The 26,055-nt window shown below is 41.9% G+C and overlaps 2 protein-coding genes and 1 long non-coding RNA gene across 6 annotated transcripts in view; 1 reads left to right on the top strand and 2 right to left on the bottom strand.

Moving 5' to 3' along the window:
* Positions 1 to 18,511, bottom strand: part of RABGAP1L (RAB GTPase activating protein 1 like) — a 227,785-nt gene extending 209,274 nt beyond the window's left edge. For 2 of the 4 annotated variants that reach the window (XM_038144430.1, XM_038144433.1), the window contains exons 1-2: positions 18,388 to 18,511; positions 353 to 520 (exon numbers count right to left, since the gene is read on the bottom strand). In XM_038144430.1, the coding sequence (XP_038000358.1) occupies positions 353 to 487 (135 nt within the window). In that variant the 5' untranslated portion in view covers positions 488 to 520; positions 18,388 to 18,511. Of the gene's footprint in view, positions 1 to 352; positions 521 to 4,387; positions 4,608 to 10,909; positions 11,029 to 18,387 lie in introns of those variants that run through there. The other 2 variants (XM_038144431.1, XM_038144432.1) reach the window with 2 other exon arrangements.
* Positions 18,512 to 18,553: 42 nt separating this feature from the next.
* On the top strand, positions 18,554 to 19,503 carry LOC119703933. Its single transcript, XR_005257795.1, has 3 exons — positions 18,554 to 18,941; positions 19,064 to 19,196; positions 19,285 to 19,503. It is a non-coding gene; the product is annotated as an uncharacterized LOC119703933 (long non-coding RNA).
* Positions 19,504 to 20,515: 1,012 nt separating this feature from the next.
* CCDC180 (coiled-coil domain containing 180) overlaps positions 20,516 to 26,055 on the bottom strand; it is a 31,365-nt gene continuing 25,825 nt past the window's right edge. Inside the window, exons 37-39 of the mRNA XM_038145109.1 lie at positions 25,506 to 25,644; positions 23,966 to 24,128; positions 20,516 to 21,878 (exon numbers count right to left, since the gene is read on the bottom strand). Of these exons, the coding sequence (XP_038001037.1) occupies positions 23,997 to 24,128; positions 25,506 to 25,644 (271 nt within the window). The 3' untranslated portion in view covers positions 20,516 to 21,878; positions 23,966 to 23,996. The remainder of the gene's footprint in view (positions 21,879 to 23,965; positions 24,129 to 25,505; positions 25,645 to 26,055) is intronic.

The raw sequence follows: 26,055 nt of genomic DNA, 5'->3' as shown, positions 1-26,055 counted from the left end.
CAAGACATGGTGTAATCTATTCCTATATAGACTAATCACATGTTTTTAAGATAACAGTCTCTGATGCCTCAATAAAGAATATTAAGCTTTAAACAAAATCTCATTCTTTGTAAAGTCCTTTACTAATGTACAGATCCACAGAATACAACAAAGCTACCTCCCAAAGAAGTTATTAAAAGAAAACCTGAACTGCCACTTTTGAACAGATTTGTTTAATCCAAGCTGTTAATTTCACTGGTAATCAGCAAGGACAAAAATTGCAGTCTAAAACTGTCCTTAGGCACACATCAATTATGCACCCTTCCATCAATACAAACTTTGCTACACCTTTAAAAATAAAGTCAGAGCAAACCTTTAGCTGCGGCTTCTCATCGTTTCCAGAGGCATCCTCAGATTTCTGATGAACCAAGACAAATTCTTCATTAATTAATGTGGATACGGTCTCAGGAATCCTGCTGGCTTTGCTAAATGATGTTTTGACTTCCATCTCAGGTCAGTATTCTCCTCCTGCCACCAGAACCTAATAATGACAAAAAAAAAAACCAAAAAAACAACTTGTTTTGATGCTGTGCACAGTATGTTAATAGGTATAATAGAAAGTTATTCTGGAATAATACTTAAAATTATACTACTGTATTATACTGTATTTCTCAAACTCTGATTTCATTGGTATAAGGAATCTTATGATTTTTAGGCTAGTGTTTCAAAGTCCTGTGATTTAACAGCAGTAGCTGTTATCTATACACATAGATAACAAATGAAGAGGTTCACACCAGCGCTTTGACTTCCCCTGTTTTTAATCTTCCAGAGTCTGCTTCCTCTATGTCCCTAATTTGTGCCCTTGGTTCTCCCTCATACAGGTATTTGCCTTACCCAGTGTCACATTGGTCATGTGAAGATACAGATTACCTGAAGACTAATTTCCCAAAAACTGCACACCAAGTGTATGCTCTCCACATAAAAACATTATTTAGCAATCACTTATGTTAGGGGCTTTTGTTATCCTTTATATCTATAGGTGGTGAAGTCAAAAGTGATATTAAACCACAATCAGATCCTTCTCACCTGACTTCCCTGAAACCGCCTGCAACAGTTAAAATTAACCCCACCATCTTTAAAATACAAAGATAACTAATATAAACATAAATATAAACAATGAAACTCTAAATATTACGGCAACCAAGAACAAGTTTTCCCATCTCTGCACAAGGAAAAAACCCAAATCTAGAAACAAAGAGAAAGGGCAAAATAATGTTCAGCCTGTACATTACAAGTTCATATAAAAATCCAGAGCTGAAACATTCCAAGCATGCCAGCATGAGGACACCTATTGTAGGTATCCACCAAATAAAGCCAGCATGACCTACATTAACTCAGAATGTCTTCCCTCACTCCTTAGAGAATAAAGAGCTGAATCTTAGACTTTTTTTCTTATCTATTTATATATTTTCTGTGTCAAAAAAGGGAAAATATATTTTCAGACTTTATAAAGAGCATGCACTTCTACACGTGGTCTACTTCCATTCCAGTCTCCTGAAAAATACTGCTCTGGCTGAGTGCTGGGATGTATTGTGCTTAGGAGTCAGAGTTCAGGTGAGTCACACACAGCACAGGGGAAAAAAAATCTGTGACTGTCACCTTTGGGAGGCTGGAAAGCACCCAAAGAAGAACAGCTCAAGCCACATTTTCTGTGAGCAGGAACAAGAAGAGGTTAAGCTTCACCCTGCTCTTCCCAGCAGCCTCAAGGAGCAGAACTGCACCACTCTTGCTTCTCTTCCAATTCCAACCACCCAGTGATCAAGAGAAGAATGCTGACTTAGGTCTAGCTATAGGGAACCAGAAGAACAGCACAGGAAAGAACAACGACATGCATATTCCCCACCATTCTGAACAGGTGTTAGTTATGATGTTAGCAGGAACAGAAAGTGTAGCAATTTCAAACTAAAAAAGCAATTGTGGGAACTAGACAACTTTCAATACTGCAGTATTTTCTATCATTTTTGAAACTACAGTCAACATGCTTTTGCCCTTTCAAAGACTTGGCTTAGCATAACTTACATGCAACTCCTCAAAAAGCTTTTCAACCTCTCCCTAACCAAGCCACATTTTTACCCATCAACCCAGTGAGGATATTACATGTAGGAATGCCAGAAAAAAAGAACTCAAGTTCTTTAGGTAAGTTACTTGTACAGCATAAAAACTCATTGGAAGCCACCTTACAAAAAAGCCTCTAAACAACAGCTGGAATACTCAGAGTGGCTACAAATTTGGATGAGCAGTTGCACACACTCTGACACCTTTCAGATCTGCAGACCAACCACACACAGGAATATTTTCCTGACAAATGATGTAAGCTGAGTTCCACCCAGCCCACATAATGGACTCACTGCTGCAATAGGTATTGTTTCAATTTTTTTAAAGCATCTTTGCTTAAGATTTTTTTGGCAAGAGAAAGACAAGGCTTTACCACACAAGATTTTAAGTATGTTACACGAAGATTATTAACTCCTTGTATTTTTTAGCAAGGGTTGTAAAAACATTGCTGAAGAGCTTGTTTGCAATAAACAGCAAATCTAGCTCAAAATACTAATTTCAAAGTAAATCCTCTATATGAAAGTGAAGGTCAGCTATTACAGAACTTCCTGAAGGCAATTAAAGGCCATCAGTTATGGTCCCCAAAACCAGTTTATCTTGAAGAATCATTATCTTTGCAGTGACATCAGCACTGGAGAGAACAGTAGAGGTGACTGCCAGTCACATAAGGAGTAAAGGTCCAGGCTATCAGAGACCCCTCCTCCTCCCACTGCACACCTCTTATTGCTGCAGCTGGTGATGACAAAAATGAAGCCTCAACCACTGCTTCCAGCACGTCTGCACAAAGGAGGGATCACAAGATATTCTATTTTGACAGTTTTTTGTGTTTTAGTCTATTTAATTTTTGAGCTTACTTATGGGAGAGTAACCCAGAAACTCCAAGGTAAGATGGTTCTACTTCATTTATCATCAGTCAAATGCAACATTAGGTTATCACCAGCTCTTTCTGAAATGAAGTAAGAACCAACAGGCACCATGTGAACTAGGAAATCTTTTCTGTAGCAGTATTCCAATAATAAAAGGAGGAAAAATGTACCATTTGTAAAGCCAAAGAAAAGTAGGATCATGCAAATACAGAAGCATACTGACACACTAAATACTTATTCTTGCCCCACGTGAGTAAAGTGAGTTTTAGAGAATTTCTGCTTCCTAAATATGAATCTGAAAGTAACATAATGACTGTGAGGAGCTCCTTATTCAGGTCAGATAAAAGCAACTGCAAGAAAGTCTGTGACATGCTGGGAAATTGAGTTACAAGGCTTTAATGCGTTTAAGAGAGTACTCCAAGCCTGCCTTTACAAGTCGCTTAAACCACCACAGCCAGTGCAGACACACACCTTTCTCTATACACAACTACATTAACTGGATAAATTAGCACCCCAGAACCCCTCATTCCAGTCCTTCATTACAGACTATTCCAATCTTCTGGCAGTGTTCCCCTATCCCACTGCAGTACAACACTTCAGCTTCAGTTTGGCAGTAGAACACAAACTCCAGCAGATCAGGCATTTGGGAAAAGCTTTATACAGCATATTTTATCATCAGTCTTTGACCAAAACCAGGTTTTAATGCCAAACTATCATGACCAAGTCATTTCTTCAAACTAAACAATTTCAACTCTGACATGAACTTCACTTAGGAGTATAGCTGGGATTCTCATGAAGACTATTGAAATTTACACCATCTTAAGTGGTAAGCTACCTAAAGAGAAAAATTTTCTGATTTTCATTATAAAGACATATGATCTAATATTTCAGCTAAGTGCTTTTGAAAAAAAAAACAAACAAACAGTAAAAAGAATCAAAATCTCTCTGAAAGAATCATGCATTAATGTTTTTTTGAGGCAAAGAAAAACACCGGAATTTTTTTTTTTCTTTAGTAACAAGAAGAGAGACACATTCTGGACTTCCCAGTTACCAGCAGTGAGTGGATGGTCACTCTCATTTCCCTTGTGTCACTGGCCCTAGTCCTCTTTTTTTACTCATCACCAAATTATGCACTGCAAACCTCCCTTTTCCTATACAAGTAAAGAAAAAAATGACAGCTGACATACTAGACAGGAACAAAATCTTGGAACAGACTCCCACTACTAAACTTAAGCATCTCATTTTTTTAATTGTCCTTTTTGAGGAAAAGTTTGAAGTTAAGAATGTAAGAATTTATTTCTGACTGCATTAGTCAGAACATATAGAAGTTGTTCAGTCTACAATCACATCAGGTTTACTCCCTGATGACCTCAACAGCTGAATGCTGGCTCAGAATCCCGAGGAATGAGGTTTAGCATTTGCTTTACCAGTTTAAAGTTTCTGGGAGGGCAGCAACCAGCAGTGAGGAGCTGACAGTCCGGGACAGGAAAGAGCAAATCCAAAGCACTTCAGCTGCTTCAGCTCCAAGGCCAGTTCCTTGGTTTGAGCTGCTGGTGGAGTCCAGCTCCAAATGAAAAATACATCCTCTGTTCTGCCAATGGTGATCCAAGGATTGAAACTCAGGTTAGATGGTGCGTTCAGAGCCAGGAGGCAGAGCAGCTCCTCCAACAGCATCCTGTATTACAGACAGGCTTGTATTAAAGGCAGGCTTCCAGGCCATACAGCTTGCCTCAAACTACAAAAAAAACCCCAAAAACTGAGAAATAAGTTATACCTATTCTCAGAACTATGGTTACTCAAGAGAATGTCTGGGACCTCTGTGAAGAGGAAGGTCCAAAAGAGCTATGCAGAAATTAGTCCCCTGCTAACTGAAGTCTGAAGTAGAACTATACACCAAAAGGCATGGTTTATTCCCTTTTTTGAGCTACAGGGAACAGTGCATGACAGCAAAGTGAGCATTAAACTAAGGGGCCTTGCAATCATGCCATGACTCAGATTTCCAGATGACTGAAGTGGTGAGGTGACTCTCTGTGGTAACTCGCCCCGCAGGGAACAGGACATGGACAGTGCCACAGGCACAAACACATCACAGAAATGTATCTAAATGTATATAAATGTATAAAAATCTAAATGTACTAATGTTTAAATCAGAAATGTATCTAAACTCTGCATCAGCCTGGCTCCCACCCCAAGAGCTCCCTACCTTTAATGGGGGGCACCTTCCCCAGAAAGCCACAAGAGATGCAAATACACAAAACTTCACCTTTTCTATGCTTCTCCCCTGAAAGACCAAACAACCTGATAAAATTCCATACGATTCTCTATGTTGAGGCAGTACAGCTCACCAGCTGCCCCAAAACCCTCTTCTCTACTGACATCTGCAGAAGAATTCTAGATGTCATAAAATCAGTTTGTTTAAATCTCACTGACCGCAACAGCGATTTCAGCTTTAATCTCAACTTCTCTCTGTGTAATCTTTTTATGAGAAACTGTCTCTGTGTTCATAGTAAAAACTGTTGTATTATCCACAAACTGTTTCCCAATCTTATCTCTGGCAGTGAAACACTATGTAAAGAACATAATGGAAAAAACAAACAACCATTTATTTGGCTTACTGATATGATTTCCCAGAAATAAAATCAGTTTAAGAAGCAACAGAGCTGTATCACTGTACCTTAAACACATACATGTAGATAAAAAATACTTATTTCCAGAAAAGCACTCTTAAGAACAAAAATCCTTTCAAATAAAAAAAAAAAAAAAAAAAAACCAAAAAAAAACCCAAACAAAATGCCACAAAAAATAAAGCAAAAAATCCTACAACCAGAAAGTAACCACTGACTTATTTTGGCAACACTGTCTCCTCTAAAAAAGCAAACCCCCACTATGTAGCCAACAGCAAATAATTAGTCTGTTCATGATGGCAAACTGTTTGGAATTGTTGTACCCGGTGCTTAGATACAGAGGTTTTTCCAGATCCTTTTACACTTCAATAGCCAAAATCAATCTCATAGCCAAAGAATAGCAATTTAAGGAAAAAAGAATCAAAAGAGAGCTACACAAACAAGAAAATGTCTGTTCTCCTTCAAAAACATACTACATCTGCATCTCCTCAAATAAATGATAAGCAGCACTTGTCAATCACACCTCAGTGTGAATACTGAGACATTTAGTGAAAGGAGAGAACCAGCTTTCCTGACATGAATCTCTGTGCTACACACAACCCACTGAACCACTTAAATATTACACAGTCACAGTGTGGAGCTGCTTGAGGGAAAAAAATACTGCTTTTATTTAGTTTAAAGTTAAAACCACGGAGGTGAAGTACCATTCCCAGAGGAATGGTGGGCATATGGCTGGTACTGAGCTGGAGCGTGACTCAAGCAAGGCAAACTGAAAAAACTGATCTCAGCCCCTAAAATATACATGTTGGGGGGCAGAAGCATCATGAACACTAGATGAAGTGCCAGGTAAGTGAAAGCATGTCAGGAAAGCTGCTGGCTACAAAGGCAGCCTCCCAGCAAACTGGGGGCTTCCTTCTGTTCACTTGTACCATTTGAGCAAGCAGGAGCCGTGGATGACAAGCTGCACCTTAGACAAAACAAACTCAGTGGGATTCTTCTGAACAATTGTTTAAATAAATCTTCAGGCCGAAGATATGTCCACACACAGAAGAGAGCACACAAGCACACTTGCCTCTTGCTGCCACAGACTGATTGATGTTGTTTCAAAGTAGAGCTGATGTTAGCTTATCCAATTAGGTTTCTCCCAAGTGGCTGAGAATAAAATATTTTTCCTTAGGTGGGTTAAACACTTTCTCCTCTCTATTCCCTCCCAAAGAGTATAGCAGGTAAGTGTTCTTCTGCTACTCTATAGGGATGTTACCAGTCTTTATGTGTAAAATACTAAAACCAAAAATAAATCAACAAACCACAGTTTATACATCAAGTTCTGGCAAACAGGTTTACTCATTTACACAGTAGCTCATTCTGCCTCAAGGATAAAGCAACTCTAGTACACTTTCCCGCTGTTTCCATGACACCAACTGAAAACTAACACTTTAATTTCTGCAGCCAGTAATTGATTTTTTAACTTTGAAAAATACAAAGTAGTAAGTAAGAGTATGCAATTTTTCAAAGCTGGAGTCTGGCAAACCCAAGTTGCTTTTTTTGTCATTGCTACATGATGCTTGCAGGCAGCATTCAAATTGAAACCAATCACCAGCCAAGTAAGCAAACTGTATCACCACTCAAAAATATAATGACCTATATTCCAGATGAAAGCATAAGCATGACGCAATCCTTGTTTTAAGGAGATTATTCAGTGGTTTATTCCCTGACTGTAAAAATAACAGTGTGGGTCTAATGCATCAATGGAACAACCTCTGTCCATTAAATAAATTGAGTATTTCAACTAGGAATTTTCTTCACATGCTGCTATGTCCAGAAATAATTACATGATGTAGAGCAAAAGAGCCCATATGGAAGAGCAGTATGAGACAAGGCAGCAGTGATCCCAGGTGCCAGCCCCTGTCCATGCCAAAGAAATGCCTTATCCTGTGTCACCACGTCACTGAAACCCTCCAGAAATCCTGATTCACTGCCCTGCACAGTCTGCCTCCAGGGTCAGTAAAATCCTTGTTCCTCCAAGACAAAACTGGAAGTTATGACAATTATTACCCTGAGGTTTGCAATGTGTATTCTGGGAATAAATGACAGCAAAAAATCTTGCAAAAATACAGCAAAAGTCATAAATTTTCTTGATGCTATTTTCTTGTCTCACATTAGCAATCATGAACAAACCCAGTACCTATCTAATGAGGTTGGCTATCCACCAGCAGCTTGGACTTCAAGTGTTTCATCATATTTCTGGTTTGATAAATTCACTTAATTGCATAAAAGAAGACACGAGAAGACAAAAATCTGTGTTTATTATGCCTTTTTCTCTTCCTTTTTTTAAAAATCAGAGTCTCACTCACAGAGTTTCAGAGAGATTTCCAAATATTACCACACTGTACCATCAACTTCAACATAAATGATGCATGGTGTTCATTAAAAGTAGACATGAAACCTTACTACCCATGTTTACACATTGAATACCTCCACAAAATACTTTAACTTAAGGAAACAAACAAAGTTACAGGCAGCTAATCGAGAAGTAAAAAAATCACAGAAAGGTGAAGTGGTCAAACAAAAGGGCCATGCTCTATGAAGTGGTTCTATAAACCTATCTTTTCCACCTTGTTTTCAACATTCTGCCCGTATCTCTAAGAGTGTTAAGTTTTGGACAAGCTACTGAAGGTCAAACAGACAGTTAAGAGATTGCAACTGCCAAAGGCAGTGTCTCCATCAGCCTCAGAGCCGGAGAGGGCAGTGCTGCCCTGCCAGGAACAAACCCATGGAATAAGTAAAGCATTTTCAATGCAAGGAATCCAAACCTGTCACAGCACATGTTGCAGTCAGGATGGCCACCATACACTACCAGAAAGCTTCAGCCCATACAGAGCGTCACCAGAGCACCTCAGAAGGCTGCAAGCATCTGGTCCTCTTGTTCTTCAGCCCAGCCTTTCATCCCCTCATGTTGGTGCAGTGCCCCTGTGTGCCCTCTGCTCCCTTTGGGGGTTGCTCAGTGCCCCTGGGCACTCCATGGCTCATTGCTGTCAGTGCTGCTCACCTGCTTCTCACAGCTGTGCCCACTGGGGATGGGGCTGGGCCCAGCCCCATCCCAATTACCAAAATTGTGCCCCATCCCAATTACCCAAAACTGTGTCCCTGCTCACTTTAAATATGCTCACTTTAAATATGAAGAGTGAGCCAGAAGAGCACCAGCGTCCCACTCCTTATCTGAGTCAGAGCCGACTCTGTGCAAAGTCACCCGTGGGGCATTCAGAAGCCCCAGCAAAAGCAATGATAATAAACTGCACTGTGCAAATGTAGAATTGCCGTGGCACCTCACATGAATTTCCTGGGGAACGTACACAAAACTCACCTGCTCTTTCCATACTCCCCAGTGAGACCTCTGGAGCTCAACTACTGCCAGAAATAACAAAAAACAGAATCACAAAGGCTAGAGAGAGAAACTGGGAGAGACTGCTGGAACAAGGATCACTTGAATTGGTCTTATTACACTCTTTGATTTCTCTGGCTACTGTCAAAAGCTTGATTCTAAACCATACTTCAGTCAGACCCCTTTATGTTCAATCTGACTTACTGATGTCTCAATATGATGAAAGATTAATCAGAAAGGAGAAGCTATAAGGGTCAAAAGCAAATTATTACTCCAAAAAACTATGAAGAACTTCCAACTTCACATTACTGTTTCAAAACTTGACAAAATATTTTCTTGGACATTTTGATCAACTCATTTGCCCTCTCCCCTCACAGTTTTTGTACACATCTAATAGGAATAAACAGTAAGATTTAACCTTCAAAACAATGTAAAAATCAGTTGCTGAGTTCCATTCCTTACGCGTTTCCTCAGAATTGTTTAACAGTTATGTCCAAGAATAATTCTCATTATCAGTTCCTGACTTCTTGTGAGTTTATACTGCCAACACTGATTTTTAACAATTGGAATCAAGTATGGAAGTGTTAAAAACACCTCTTGTGGTATGAGTGTACCTCTATGAGCAAACACAAACTGTCTACAGAAACAGAAGAGACCAATGTCACCAGACTGCCAGACTCAAGCTCCAGCTGAAGTTTTCCTCCAAAAACAACTGCTGGCACACACAAAAAGTTCTCATTCGACTCCACTGCTCTTTTGCACTCCTGTGCTCACAAACACTTAAGTTCAGGCAGAAGTACTGAAAAGCTACCCAGATTTCAGTAGTATCTGGAAGATGCAGGAGGTGGAAAATGGCCTTTAAAAAAGCTGCAAATCTTCCTACCTTCTCTGCTAAGACCACACTTCACTACCCAGCACCAAAGTGAGCACAACAAGGCACAGAACACAGACCAAACTCGGCAGCCAGCACCAGGGGCAGCCATGCAGCACTGCCACCAAGCAGTTATTTGAGAGTTCTCCTCAAAATAGCAGGAAATCATGAAAGTATACACCAGTGGAACAAAACAAAATGAAGGGTTTACAGAGCGAAAGAAAAAAAAATCCATTTCCTGCCACATGCATTTCAGGTTAGTCCGTCTAAATCATATAACCTAGTATTTGTTTCTCAGTAACAGCTAATTCAAAAAACTCCAAGCTTCTAAGGAAAAAAAATACCAGCTTGCAGCATTCAAACTCTTAATAAGGGGAAAAACACTAATATCTTATTTAAACACCAAGAAAAATTATTATTTTCCAAATTATTTTCCAATTTTTGCCAGCTATTAAATTTCTCCCCTGACTTCTAAATTAAAATTCTGGACCCTGTATTTTGTATCTAAATACACACAGGGAGAGACAAAGCACTAGACTAAGAATATTTGCATTTTATTTTCACACTGATTTGCCTGCAGAGGCCTGAGCACTGAAAAGGCACAGCATAGCCTTTGCCCTTAATTAAAATCTTGGGACAAGAATAAAGAGTTAGAAAACATAGAGAAAAATAACACATACATACTTTTAAAATTGTAATGTATTTGTTAAAAATATAAATAGGTATTTGCATTTTTACAAATTTGTGTACTGCAATAGATCTGTGGATCTCAGCAAAATAATTTTTTCTAATTTCAGAAAAAAACAGCAATATTTTGCATAGGCAATAGAAGCACAAATTACTGTAGTACAAACTGTCTTACTGAAAATAAGATTAAAAGATTAAAATTATTGAAGTACAAAATGTCTTACTTACTGTGCTGAACTAGAGGATAACAAGACACCAGATCTCTGCAAAGTGCAGTAATCAAGTCAAAATATTTAAACTGATCTTCTTTAAACTGTTTTCCACTGAAGGAACTTCAGAAAAGGCAGATTGCTACAGAATTTATAACCAAAACATTCAAACCCACCTGGAAACACGCCACTCTTACACCACTGTGAAGCTCTAACACCTCCTGAGGAACTGTACTCAGCAGAAAAGCAAAGCATTCAAATGCAACTACTTCTCAAATAAACACTGTAGGGAACAGAGGAGGAAATTCATTTCTGGTTAAAACAAAAACCAATTTACCAGAACAGGATCTACTTCTCTAAACAGCAGCAAAGATTATCAAAACTAATTATACAATTAGTTTACACTAAAAGTCAATCCTTTGAATAAGATTATTGAACAAAGCATCAACTCCCATTTTTCTTCCTTCCAAAACAAAAAATTAAGTCATATTCATGGACAAGTGCAACAGACCAGCATCTGCAATATGCTTTCTACCCCCAAAAAATTTAGCTGTGTGACTTGAGGTACATACAACAGCCACGACCTTATCAGAAAGGTCAGCAATACCTGAACTGAAAGCACAGCTACCTAACTTAGCTCAACACCCTGAAAGTCAGAGCTTTGAGCATCTCTTACCACTGACAAGAAGCGTAACCTCAAGACTATCCCATAATGACTAAGTAATTGTCTTCCGGAAACTTGTACCATCACACCTTGCAGTACAACATGCAGAGGTTTTGTAGATTTAAGAATAATTAAATAAATAAATACATACACACACAAAATGTAAGAGAGGTCCTGAGAGCTGTGTTTATTTATTTACCTGCAGAGAAGACCTCGGATTGGTCATGACAAGTTTTATAGCATGTGCTGAGAAGGGACTTTGTTGTCAGTCACATTCACACTGATTTCATTCCTTACCTGTGTCACTGATACACTGAATGATAGCAAACAACTTATTTCACTTCTAAACCCAGGAGTGACATGGAAACCTTATGAAGCCATTTAGCAAACAGCCTTCAAGATCCACTCTTAGATTCTCTCACTGACTGAAATCCTGTTCTGACAGTTTACTGCTCCTTAAAAACACCTTTCCCTTTCCTTTTCCCTGCCCTTTCACCTTTTCTTCTCTAGTTAGAAGTCATGTGGGAGATAGCAAGAATTTGGGCAATTAAGACAGGAAGCTGTCCACCATCATTAGTAATGAGCCTTACTATATTAGAGTTTGCCAGCAGCCTAATGTAAAATGAAAGATCACACATGAAGGCAAGTATGCAGATTACAATTTTACCATTAATTACCACAGTTAATGTGCACTGTTTCACATTCAAAGAGTAAATCCACTTCAAAATCTTTCTATTATAGCAGAAAACACCTCAGAACTCCCAACCATGCTAAAAAGGGTACTTCTAATCCAAACAGATACCAAAGCCCTATTTGGACAGAACAACCAGATCAGTAACTGACATACCCAAGGCTTTACGTTGATACCACTGAATCACCAGAACATCAGCACAAATCACACTCACACCAGTTAGGAAACTGTAGGATACATCAAGCACATGGTTTAAACTAACCAAGAAGTTAGTTTCAGACTGTCTATGCAGATTGTAACTCAAGAACTCATTCCCTTATTTGTCTTGAATAAAAAATGCTTCAATTTCCAACATTTTAGTTTATCCCAATAATTTCTCAAATGGATTCACACATCAACAGAAAATAATTAAATTAATTCCAACTGGAAACATTTAGGTACAGATGGCATCAAGTATTTATCCACCCATCTTGCTGTTAAATATTAACATCGCCTTTTCAATGAAAGGGGAAAGTCTTACACTGAAGCTGTAAATTTCTACTTGGAGTTAGTTATTTTAGTGATGGGGGAAGAAAATTAATTTTAAAAAAAGATATGTGGATCATTTTTCTCATTGCTTTGTCTCCTTGGTACAAATTGCATTCTACATCTCAGGCAGGGCTTACCCCTTCATACAAGAGCTTGATACTGCTTGCTGCTTGTTCAGGGGGAACTGAAATCTTCCATTCAACCACAACAAGCTGAGGTTAGAATCATCCATTAGCCAACACTTCAACTAATTTCAAAGTTTTACACATTTACAGATACAGAAGTTTTGATCTCTGCTTCACAAGCACCCAGCAGGCAGATGCTGGAGAAGCTACCCAAGAGCAGCCCAAAGACACAGGCTCTAGGATGGCATTAGGAAAAATCAACACTGGCAGCAGAAGGAAAGGTAAGGAAGGAGTACTGTCCTTGCTCAGTGGAACAAGTCACCCGTTAACAAAGTACATGGAAAAGGATGACACACATGTAGCTTTTTTTGCCTCAGTTTTTACTGGCAAGGTCCACTCAGAAGCCTTCCAGACCCCTGAGCCCAGCAGCAGTCCGCTGGAGTGAGACGTCCCCTCCAAAAGAGAAAGATGAAGATTGGAAGCACTTCAGGACATTGGAAACGTACAATCTATGTAACCAGATGGGCAATGTCTAAGAATCCTGAGGGAGCTGGCCAATGAAGCTGAGGTATCACACTCTACCACTTTTTAAAAGGCCGTGAGACTGAGAGGCTCCTTCTGACCAGAAAAAAGGCAAATATCACAACCAATTTCAAGAGCAAGCAGGAGAATCCAGGCAACCACAGAGCAGCCAGCCTAACCTACATCCACGAGAGGATTATAGAGTAAATCCTCCTGGAAGGCATCCCTCTGCTCAAGGAGCACAGGAAGATGATAGGGAATAGCTGGCATGGATTTACCACGGACAAGTGATGCCTGAAGAACGCAAGGGCTTACTGCAAGGAGACGACTGGCTGAGCAGAGGATGGAAGAGCACGGAGCACAGAAGGCCAGTAACAACAGTCTCCCACAGCATCCCTACAGCCAAACTGGTGAGACAGGCTCGGGGAAAGGGAGCAATGAGGTGTTTGGGAATTTGCCTGGACTGCTGAGCTGAAAGAACAGCCACAGCTGTACCAAGCTCCATCCAAGCAGGTGCAGAGCCATTCCTCAGGGATCACCTGGATGAAGCCAGCAGTACCACCCAAATGTCTTTAGGAATCATCTAGATGATGGGACAGACTGCATCCTCAGGAAGTTTCCAATGACACCAAGTGGGAGGAGTGGTCAGCTCCACTCAGACCTGGATGGGCTGGAGAAAGGCACCAGCAAGACCTTGTGAAGTTCAATAAGACAAGTGCTGGGTCCTGTATCAGTGGCAGGATCTCCTGTGACAAGACAGGCTGAACACAAACTAGATAAAGACCCACTCTTTCAGAAACGTATTTGGAGATCCCAGCAGACAAAATTTTGGAAACAAGTCACCAGTAGATGCCCACGGCAAAGGCAGCTGAGCACAGCGTGGGCTGTTTGCAGGAGCCCAGGCAGCAGGTCCAGGGAATGATCAGTCCCCTCTGTTGAGCGCCTGTGAGCCCACGTTTGCAGCGCAGCCAGGTCTGGGCTCCCGGGTGCAGGACTCACACAGACACTCTGGAGCATGTCCAGTGGCCAAGCTGGCCAGATGGCAGGAGCACATGGTGTACAATGAGAGGCTGATGGAACCGAGTTTGCACAATATGGTCAAGAAAAGAGCTCTAAAGAATCCTTATTACTGTCAGCTCTCTAATGAAAGGCTGCAGAAGAGAGAACTGGACTCTTCCGGATGGTGGACACTGACATGTTAAGAGACAACAGGGACAAGCTGGAAAGTGAATTTCAACTACCTTAAAGGGAGAGAGGAAAGAAAAAAAACACTGAGTGCAGTCAAATGTGGAAATATATTGCCCAGAAAGGTGTTAAAGGCTGGAACAATCTTATCTAAATTATTCCTACTTTAATATATGCCAGGAGGTGGATTGGATGACCTCCAGAAGCCCCTTCCAATCTAAATGACTCTGTTTGAGGAATTTACTATTTGACCTGCCAATTATTCTATATTAGAAACTTTCCTTCAGTAGGTTTTGCATCAGGTTTATTACTTTCAATCATGTGTTTCAAAATTCCAGTTCTCCTGTACATACAGTAAGCCTACATCCAGTGTTGCACACAGAAATGTACATATCTCTTATCTTCTTGCCCTTAGAACTTCTTCCCTTTGTACTGCTGTGCTTCCCCCCCAAACAGGGAACATGTTTTCAGCATCAGAAAAATTCTGCACTTTTAAGCTTACTTGATCTAAAAAAAAAAAAAAAACACACCTTCTTCAATATTCTAGCTCATGATACAGGGATGACAAGAGTAGGAAAGCAGATGGCTGTGACCCATCTCATTGTGGCAAAAGCTACTTTTTCCCTCTGACCACTTACAAAAAATTAGAAAGACAGTTCTGCTATTCTTTCTAAAGAGTAAGAAATATTCCATGAAAGACACAATCTAACATGTTTTCCACAAGGGCCTTACTCACCTTTCAGAGCAATCTATTTTGCTAAGAAGATTTTGGTTCCCCATTCATGTATTTATGTTCTGTTTACAAACAGTCACACCCAACAAACTGGTTTGTCAGCATCACAAAGTCCCCTCTGGGAACACTCCTGACAGCAAATTTAAATAAACACCTTAAAAGCCACAGAGGCTTTCTAATAATTGACACATTGGTTTTGTTTCTCTTTAAAGTTAGGAATACAGGAAAAGGGTGAAATAAATAATTCTCAAACATGTCAGTCTCTGTTCATGGACTAGGACTCCATCAAAGAACAAGGAATGCCTTCACCAATCCGGGTTACAATAATGGCTCCTTCAACAGCTGTACCAGTAGAACAGAGTAAGATCAAAATATACTTGAAAACAACTTAACCTTCACTAAAAGGACACCTTCAGGAAGCTCAGTGTTAATGCATGAAAGGGGCATTTTAATTCTCACTTAATAGGTCAAGATTAAAATTCATGGGGAGAAGCTGGGAATCATTACAGGAATGATTAGTGTAGCTGGTGACCCAAAGAGCAAACAAACCTTCCATGGTGTATTTCCACACATTTTTGCATCCTTTTAGTTAAAAGTGCCTTTTTTTTTTTTTTTGGATACCAAGATCAAGAGTGCAAATAAAACCTATCAGTCCATGGGGTGCATAAAATGAGTATAGTCCCATGACAAATTAATCTAGACTAGAAATCAGAAAGTGTGTAATTACTAAGGTCAGTCAAGTTTGAAATAGCCTTCCTATTACAGCAGAGGTAATAGCAATATACAACTAATTATTTTTAAATTAGAGCTGAATAAATTTACAAAAAACCCTCAACAATGCCAAGATCACTCCCTGAAATTAAGAACTCACCAAAAAATTCAGAGAGCAGAACAGATGAACAAAGGAGAGAAAAAAAGAAAACCACAGCAATTTCTGTGGGCCCAAGGAAGAACACAGACACATGGATTGCTCTTGAGTCCATTTAAGCTTGTCAAAAGCCAATAAAAAACTACACCATGGCTTCATAATCAATGTGAGACAGTACTGGCAGAAAAAAAAACAGTCACCACTCTCACTATCTTCACCACAAGTCAATCAAACCCATAATGTAGCTTCTTGTAGCAGCACTGGCTTCTGCCATGAAGCCACTCTCCATAAAGCCAGGTCCCAGCTAAGGACCATCACCACACCTGAGACTGCTCCCCTCTCTCCCCTAGCAACACTCAGCTTCCTCCTCTGGACTGAGCCAGCGGCCACACGGCCAGGCAAGTGAGCTGGGTCAGGAAGTTGTTGTAATCAGAGTACCTCAGGGAACAAAAAAAAAGAAGAAATAGAAGTACATCTTTTTAACCAGATTAGTTTTTTTACTCACTTCCTGACTGTGGCAGTCCCTTTGATGAGAGAAGTAGCAGCCACATCGCACTGTCTTGAAATGCTAGGGAGTACACCAGGAACACAAGAGAGCCACGTTATAAACTTGATCTTTTTGCAATGCCCTGACTAACACCACCACAACTTAATCTGTGAATCACTTTTTAAAGAACTGAACGCTATTTTTAACAAAGCAATACATTTCGCTGTAACCATTTTGAAACAAACAGTGCAGAGCAATTTTTACAGTTCTCCTCTGTACAGCCAAGCTGTTCACAGCCCCTGAGTCCTTTCAGAAAATAAGCAGTAATTTAAAAAATCAAATAAATAAAACAAAACTAACCCAGCACGATTTTCCACCTCTGCCTAAAAGAGAAAGAAGTAGTGGAAGGCTCTGTCACTCACTGAGTTTTGGGGTTCATCAGCTGGTGCTGGCTCCCCTCCGGACACTCACTGGCAGCATTCTTACAACACTGGAGTCAATTTGTGCATACTGTAACTGTATTTGTAGTCTTTTCAAGTTTAAACTACAAAGTAAGTTATTAATCATATAATTATTACCATCTAACCCACAGAGTTAGCTACAATCCTACTTGAAACCTAGGCAGAGACATAATTTGCAGAACCAACCTTATAGGCCCAGTAAACATTTATACAGTCTGGAGGCAGGTTGGTCTGACAGGCAGTCAGGATTTGGCCTATATCATAGAGGTTTGGTTCAATAAAGCCACAGCACCTTTCCTGCCCTTAAAGGAGTAACAAAATGTTGCCTGTACCATCAACAAGAGATCTCTCTGGAAACTGAAAGCACACCTGCCCTTCTGAAAGTTTTAGCTGAAAAAACACGCGGTTGTGAGACTAGAGCATGACAGCGAGAAAGACAAGCAATGCTTACCAAAGCAAGTTATTTCTTAATTGTCACTAGATTTTTTCTCTGTTTTAAACAAGAGCTGACATTTTGAATGTTTTTTCCCCGTCTCAGGCGCACGATGGATGGATACAGCTGTGAAATGTGGTAGGGTATTGCTTATTCACAGCACTCTCAAACCAAGCACTCGCGGCAACACAGCTTCGAGAGAGTGACAGCAGGAGCAAAGTACACAGGGCACTGCAGGAACTTATCCAGGAGGAAAGTCAGCAAGTCTATTTCCTTCACCGCCGTCCCTGCTTCAGATGGTATCAGCAGGTTTTCAAGTACTTTTATCTAAGGATAAGAATTTTCTACCAGCTTACGGGTCGGGAGAGAGTGGAAGAGGGCTTAAAAAATAAAACAAACCACCAGAGATGAAACAAACAACCAGGGAAAAAAAAAAAAAAAGGAAAAAGAAAAAAACCAGCCCGAACCAAAACATAACGTAGATGAAATTGAATGAAACGGAATGAAACTGACGCATGCAGACGGCACAGATTTAGGACAGTAGTTTGCTAGTCTGGGCTCTTGGGAAGTGACTTCACTTTTCCCGCGGAGGAAGCAGGGAGATGAACGCCTTCCACAGCGCTCTCGCATTCCTGACCACGAAAACAACTTTATTTTTCACACCCTGCACTGCGCCCGAGCTCCTCTCCTCCCGGAGCGCCACTGCCCGGGGAACTCCACACGCACAGACAACCCGAACCAGCGGAGCCATCACCCCGCGCCCCCGCCGCCCTGGGGGCCCGGGCCAGCGGAGGAGCCCCCTCAGGGCAGCGGGCGCTATCCCCCGTCACACAGCCCGGCCCGCCGGCCCTCCTCTCCTGCGGGAGCCGCGACCTCCCCGCCTGCTCCCCTCATGACACCCGCTCGGCTCGGCTGGCCCCGGCGGGGCAGGCCCGGGGCAGCGTCGCGCTCTCTCACCGGTGCAGCCGGGCCGTCCTCCCCGCGCTGCCGCTGCCTCCAGCCCGGCGGGGCCGCGCAGCCGCCTCAGGGCCGGGACAGCGTCGCCCACATTCCGGCGGCGAGAGGGCGGGCGGGTGCGCGCGCACGGCTGACACGGCGTGAGGGCGGGAGGGAAGGAGGGACGGCGGCCGCTCCCGGCAGCGACAGCCCCGCCGGCAGCCCCGCGCCGCTCTGTGCTGCCCGGGGAGTGCGGGGGGCGAGCGGCCGGCCCGGCCCGCCTTGCTGTGGTGTTGAAGTCTTGTGCGGCCCCATGGGAGTGCCCCCTCTGGGACACAGAATTATAGAATGGTTTGGGTTGGAAGGGGACCGAAAGAACGTCTCATCCCACCCTCGTGCCATGGGCAGGGACACCCTCCACTAGAGCAGGTTCCTTGAAGCTACGTGCAGCCTGGCCTTGGACACTTCGGGGGATGGGGCAGCCACAGCTTCTCTGGGCAACCTCTGGCAGGGCCTCGCCACTCTCACAGGGAGAAATTTGTTTCTAATATCTAATCTAACCCTGCTCTCTAGTGGTGAGCAATTCTTCTGGGTCTTGTAACTATATGCTGTTGTAATAAATTCTCCCTCTAAGTTCCCTTCAGGTACTAAAAGGCCACAATGCCTTCTCTTCACCCCAAAGCCTTCTCTTTTCCAGGCTAAACAATCCCAACTCTGGCAGCCTTTTATCACAGCAGAAGTGTTCATCCCCCTGATCACCCTGGTGCCTTCTCTGGATACTCCCACAGGTCCGTGTTCTTCCTCTGCTGGGACTGCAGAGCTGGAGGCAGGTGAGGTCTCACCTGAGCAGAGGGGCAGAATCCTCCCCTTTGCTGCTGCCCATGCAATTTTGATAAATGCTTCTCTCTCACCTGTCAGAAAGCATCCAGCAGGCACTGAAACGTGTCAAAATTCTCACCCGCAACTGAAGGACAATAGAAGCAACCTATAAATCATGGCACTCTTTGGAAAAAATGAATTAAGCTTGCCTTCAGATTTTGTATCCTGGTCTTGCCAAGTGGGGTAGATTGTGTTTGCTTATAGACAGTGGTTTGGTGTGGTTAAATAAATATTTTAAAAGTAAATATCTATGCTTAATTAAATATCCCCATTGTTTATGTTTAAATAAAATGTTTAAATTACGACGGCTTATCTTGTCGGGTTGTGTGTGAAACAAATTATCTTAAATTACCCACAGCATCTATAAAGCTTGTCTATAATAATCTCCCCATTTCAGATGCAGTTCAGCAAAATCTTAAGGAATGTCAGGTCACAGCCTTCAATAAAGCAACTTTAGCATAAAAGCCAGAGGGCTGCGTCCTGTTGCCCCTGGGACAGCCAGACTGCCCATGTGGGCATTGATTTTAGGCTGTTTTCTTGTCACTGGGGTCGAGAGGTTTGTTTGTTACATGGTCTTTTTTCAGCTGAACTGTCGGAAAAAAACCTGTCTCAAAGCTGGCAAGGCAAGCAGGCAAAGGAGAGCATTTCACAGGAAAAAAAGAAGAAAAGCCAGACTTTCTAGCCAGCTCCCCATTTAAGAATTCTTACTATTTGTCTGTAAATGGTGTAAATTAAATTACATCCAGATTACTTTTATCCCACCACGGGTTCAGATAAACCACAAAAGCATAGGGAAAGCAGAAGAATTCAGGGAGAGGAGGAAAATTATTTTACAGAATATGGCAATAGAGAAATTATAAGAAGAGAGTATCCCTGACACTGTACCCAGGCACTGCACACTGGTGTATGAATGTGGGTAATAAACAGCAGGAACTGAAAGTAATTTTATTCAATACTAGAATTATGAATAATTGGCCATAACTGGTTATTGGAAATGGAGAGTTTGTTCAGGAAGCCTAGGTAGGAAAAAGGAGACATAAGGTACAGAATGAATGACAATATTTGGATCATGGCAAAACGGAAAAGAACTGTTGTAACCAGATGATTTAGGGGAAGAGAATAGTCCAAATCCAAAACACAGCCCCACACCAGCCACTCTGAAGAGAATTAATTCTACCATCCAAACCCACTACCATAAAAACAAATGATCAAGCTGAACTACAGAAAGAAATGATTTATTTTAGATGCTTACAAAAATCATCTGCAATTTTAGACAAAACATTTAGAAAAATGGTTAAGTAATCTGAAGACCATTAGCAATTCCCTTCAAGAACTCAGAAAAAATACTGAGGTTCCATCAGATCAGCAAAAAGCAAACAGTGCCTACCATAAAGCAGAAAAGGATGAGAATCAGAGGCCAATCAGCTTTATTTTGTATCAGACACAATTTTGTATCTTCCAAATTACTGGAAGAAATTATTAAGCAAATTATTTATAAGGCCTTGGATGATAAGATGAATAACAATCAACAATAACATCTCAAAACCAAATTATGGACTCTTGACTGCAGCAAGGCTTCTGACAATTAGCTGACAGATATCAGCTAATAGTCTCCTAAGCAGGATCAGCATTGGCTATACAAAACTTGGTTGAAATGCTTAGAAAATGGCACTCAGAAGTAGTATCAAGTTAATTTTGCAGTTAGTCCTCCAGATGCTTCCATTCCCAGTCCTGAACAGCTTCTGTGAGGGAATAGGATATGGAATCTTTTTCTCATATTTGTGGAGGATATCCTGTCCAGGTGAGCACTGAAATAATTTTGGAAGATCTAATTGGAATTGAACAAATCATGATGAGTGGGAACAAATAACTGAACTAAAGAGGATGTAATTCAATAAGGTGATAAAACACTACACACAGCTGGGAATAATAATTGGCAGCAAAAAAGCAAGTTTGGAATAGAGGCAAAGCGGTTACTTTATAGAAAATATTAGTTCATGGTAGCTCACAAATAGAAAATGAGGCAACAGTGATTTGTGACCTACCCCGTACCACACACACAACCTGCTACTGCCTACAACTCGGGCTGCCCTGGCAGTGCCAAACACCTCTTCCATACTGGCATCAACACATGGGTGGGGTGAGTTTTGTTTTACAGGAAAAAGGGCCGGCGTTCATGTCCAGGGGCCTTGACAGAGGGCCCACACAGCACAGCACAGCACAGGGGACAAAAACAGAATAAATGCTGAATATTGAATTGTCAGAGCTTATCCTCCCCTTCCCCCATACACACACCCACACTGGAACAAAAGGAAAACCAAATGCCAGGGAAAGAAAAAAAAAAAAACCACAATGTTGGCCACAATGTGATGGGGAGAACAAAAATTGTGGTGTCCCTGTCTCAGGGAATGGAAAAAATCCCAAAGGGTTCATGCAGCAGCTTGGGTAAAACAGGTGAGAATCTGGTAAATATCTTGGGTGAGTTTCCTCTTCACAGCAGATGAAGCTGGTGGATTTGGTGTTCTTTCTCTTGTTCCCTGGGTTTTTCTGAGGCCTGGGGCTGGCATGGAGCAGCCCCTTGCCTTCCCACTTGTTCCTGGCCAGTTCATCTCCCATCAATTGTCCTCTCTGATCTAAAACCAAAACCAAACCAATTAAACCATCCAATTAAAGAAATAACCACTGAAGGATTGCTGCTGCTGTCTCCAAGGCCAGGGAAAGGGAAGAAAACCAACTTCTTGCCTAAGCTAACTAAACCCAAGCTAGCTAAGCAAAAAAAGTAAACCATTCTGCATGGCATGATGGATGCCTGGGCAGTGAGGCTTTGAATAAAGCCCATCAAAGACCCCCAAGGCTCCCCCTCCCCTGGACCCACCTTAAAGCTACAGCAACCATTACTGGGCCTAGAACAGATGATCAGGGAATAGAAAACCACCCAAAACAGGCTGGATTGATGGGCCAACACCAGTGGTGTGAGGGTCAACAAGGCCAAGTGCCAGATCCCTACACTTTGTGCACAATAACCCCCTGCAGCTCCAGGCTGGGACAGAGTGACTGAAAGTCCCCGTCGGGAAAGGCCCTGGGGGTCCTGGTGCCAGAGGCTGGACAGGAGCCCAGGTGTGCCCAGGTGGAGCAGAGGCCAGTGGCCCCTGGGCTGTGCCAGCCCTGTGTGGGCACAGGCCCAGGGCAGTGGCTGTGCCCTGGGCTGGCACTGCTGAGGGACCTCGAGTGCTGTGTCCAGTTCTGGCCCTCGTGGCCAGAGAGACCTTGAGGGGCTGGAGCGTGTCCAGGGAAGGGCAGTGAAACTCATGAAGAGCCTGACACGTATGTCTTGGGAAGAGTGGCTGAGTGAGATGGGGTTGTTTAGCTGGAGAAGAGGAGGCTCAGGGGTGACCTTAATGCTCTCTACAACCCCCTGACAGCAGAGTGTGGCCAGATGGGTGTTGGGCTCTACTCCCAAGCAAGCCGTGATAGGACAAAGGGACATAGCCTTAAACTGTGACAGAGGAGGCTTAGGTTGTTAATTAGGAGGAAATTCTTCTCAGAAAGGGTGATTAGATATTGGAATGGGCTGTCCAAGGAGGTAGTGGAGCCTTCCCCACACCTCTCCTGTATTGCCTTGCCTACCCCTCCATTGTCTTCCCTTTCCTTTCCTGCCCCTCCCTTGCATTTCCATGCTGAAAGTCAAGGGAGGGATAGGCAAGGCAAGGGACATGTAGGCAAGGCAAGGAAAGGATGGGGAAGGAAAAGAAATGGAGGGCCAGATAAGGAAGGGACAAGGCAAGGGAGGGGCAAGATAAGGAAGGGACAAAGCAGGGGGCAAGGGAAAGCAATGCAAGGAAGGAAAAGAAAGGCAACACAATGGAGAAGCAAGGTGAGAAAACACAAGATGGGCAAGGCAAGGGAGAGGCAAGATGGAGGCAGGGAAAGGCAAGGAGGGGTTAGTCAGAGGGGAATGGTAAAGAAAGGCAAGGCCAGGCAAGGGAGTGGCATAGGAAAGACAAGTCAATATAAGGCAGGGAAAGGGAAAAGGGAGGGGAAAGAATGGGGCAAGGGAGGAGCAAAGCATGGCAAGGAAAGTAAGGGGTAACAGAGGGGCAGGGCAAAGAAGGGGAAGGGAAGGAAAGGCAAGAGAGGCATAGATAAGGCAAGACAATGGAGGGGGAGGAAAGGCATGGCAATGAAAGAAAGTGGTAGGCAAAGGTAGGCAACACAAGGTAGGAGAGGCAAGGCCAGGAATGGGAAGGGTAGGCAAGTGAAAGCTTGTTGAACCAAGACAGCATAAAATGTGTGTCTTTTTCAGGCTGGTCATCTCCGATCAGAGGTCTCTGTGCAGAGGTGCTTGGGTACAGGGGCCTTGATGCAAGGGTGCTCAGTTAGGGATAGTTCTCATTCATGCCTTGGGGAGTTTTCAGACCAAACCAGCTCTCAGGGGCAAAACTGCAACAAAATCCTGTAAACTCTGCTAATAGATTTGCATTAAGTGCCCTTGCACAAATGGTTCATGTGCACAAACACATGTGAATGGTAACAGATGATACTGTAAGCCAAACCAGGTGGTTATGTAAAGATGAGTGTAATAGTAGTCTTAAGACTGCATATGAGGAAACGAGTGGTAACATGGTAAAACAAACAAAAAGGCAAAATGTAGCTTCTTTCAATGCAACAGATTAATAAAAGAAAAAATATCAGTGACATTCATACAAATTTGTGAATTTACACCAGCAAAGCTCAGCAAAATTTGCCTGATCTCAGATGTAGAGTCTCTTTATCTTCCGGACAGATTCTTGCCACCAATCACTCCAACGCTGAATTGCCAGCAGCTGAGCTGCACTTTCTTCCTTGATCTGGGCAAACAGCTGTTCAACTTTACTTTTGTATTTCTGTGCAAAAAACCCCACAATTAAGGACAAAATTAGTAGTGATGAAATATAATTTTATTTGCCTAAATCCAGGTCCTGATCCATTGTGTCAGAAGACTGCATAGAGGCCACTTATTTTTGCCTTTGACAACAGAACTATATGAATAATTAACTATTAGCTGTGTTCCTTCTGTGTTCCTTTTAAAGACTTCTGAAATTGAATTATCAGCAATATTTAAATTTTGCTAAAATGCAAGACCTTCATCTCCCTTCCATTAGTTCCTAAGAGTAAGGAGATGCCTTCTCAAGACAACACAGGATGCATTCAGGCTCTTGCTGGAACTTTTAAACTCAAAAGTATGAACTGAACTATTACAAAACTGCTAAAAAGTATTTTCCTCTAGACAGAAACTTGTTGACAACCATAAAAACCTCAAGGCACTTAATTATTCTTAAAGAGTCCATGCTCCAAAACATGAAGTACTGTATTTTTAATGCAGCATACATGTAGGAAAATACTCCTGTGGTGTGCCTGCATTCTATATCCAATCCTTTTATCCAACCATTTGTATCCAAACAACCACATTCCCTTCAAATCTGTACTGTAATCAGGCTCCTGGGCACCAGAACTAGATACATAAAACACACATGCAAATTGATAGTTTTGATGGCATTTGCCATCATTCACAGTATATTTTACATTCCCCTATTAAAACCAGGTATTTTTAAAAAGTTAATTTAGTACTTCCAGGTCAGATGCATAAAGACACCTCCAAGTGATTTAACATGAAAATGTTCTCCTAACTGCTGAGCACTGCTGTTTTGGGAGCCATTGTCTGTGCCAGACAGAGGCAGAGTTGTCTGCATTCTTTTAACAGACTCAGTGAAGAAAGAGTGATTATTTTGATGGTGGAAACAGTCATCTGTGATAGTTGTGTATATAAGATAGATATGAAATATTTTCTAGCTCTTCATCTTTTATGGGAAACTCAGCTTTTGTGATCTAAGGCTGGAGCTAAAGGCTTCAGAAAGAAAGGTGAGTGAAAACAAGCAGGACTGGAATGGCACTGGGGCACAGCTGGTTTTGGAACTATGATACTTCCAAAATGCAGTGTCCTGTTTCTGACACCATCCATGCTTTTCTGCTGAAACAATTCCCCTTTGTCATGTCTCTGAATGAGAAGACTCCATGAAGAACCAACCCTGTCTGCTTCTGACAGCATCACAAGGAATAGGACATGAGAAAGGATTCCTTCACAGATAACAGGGCCTTAAGATCAGCAAACACTGTGTACTTTAGAAACTTACAGACACAACTAAGATTCTGTAATTGTCCTCTTAAAAAACCAAACCCACAACAGCAGCAGCCCACTCAAGAGTCCTTCCCCACAGACTGACCTTATACGCAGCTTGTCTTGCATCCACCACTGCCAGATGGCCCAGGGTAGTCTTAGCTGTTGAAACTGATGCAGTTCCTCTGCACAGAGTATAGTCTGGAGTGTCAGGAACAGTAGTCTCGGGTATTCCTGGCCAAGACCTATAAAAAACCAAACCAACCAAAACAAACTCATGAGGAAAGAAGTTAGAAAAGAGAACAGATCATACTAATTCACGTTACTTGGAGTAAGGTGCCAGATCAATGTTATTTTTTTCCCCACAAAAGGTTTACCCTAAAAACATCTTTGTTTAGTACAACTAGCTGTTCTTCTAAAGCATAAGGATTTCTCCTCAGTATAGAATTCATTTCTTCTGAATGACAATACACAGACTATTCACAGATCTGAATGTATTGAATTTATACCTAGTGGAAAACAAGTGGCATAGCAATAGCAGTGGCATGGTATCGATTTACAATACTAGATGTAATTCACTTTTATTTGGATCCATTGCAATTCTTTCTTTAAAATCATTACCCACCCAAACTACCTCAATTCCTAGTTCAATGACA

Source organism: Motacilla alba, chromosome 8, assembly GCF_015832195.1.
Source record: "Motacilla alba alba isolate MOTALB_02 chromosome 8, Motacilla_alba_V1.0_pri, whole genome shotgun sequence".
Taxonomy (NCBI): Eukaryota; Metazoa; Chordata; class Aves; order Passeriformes; family Motacillidae; genus Motacilla; species Motacilla alba.
The sequence above is the reverse complement of the archived record's forward strand: the minus strand, read 5'-3'. Positions and strand labels throughout refer to the sequence as shown.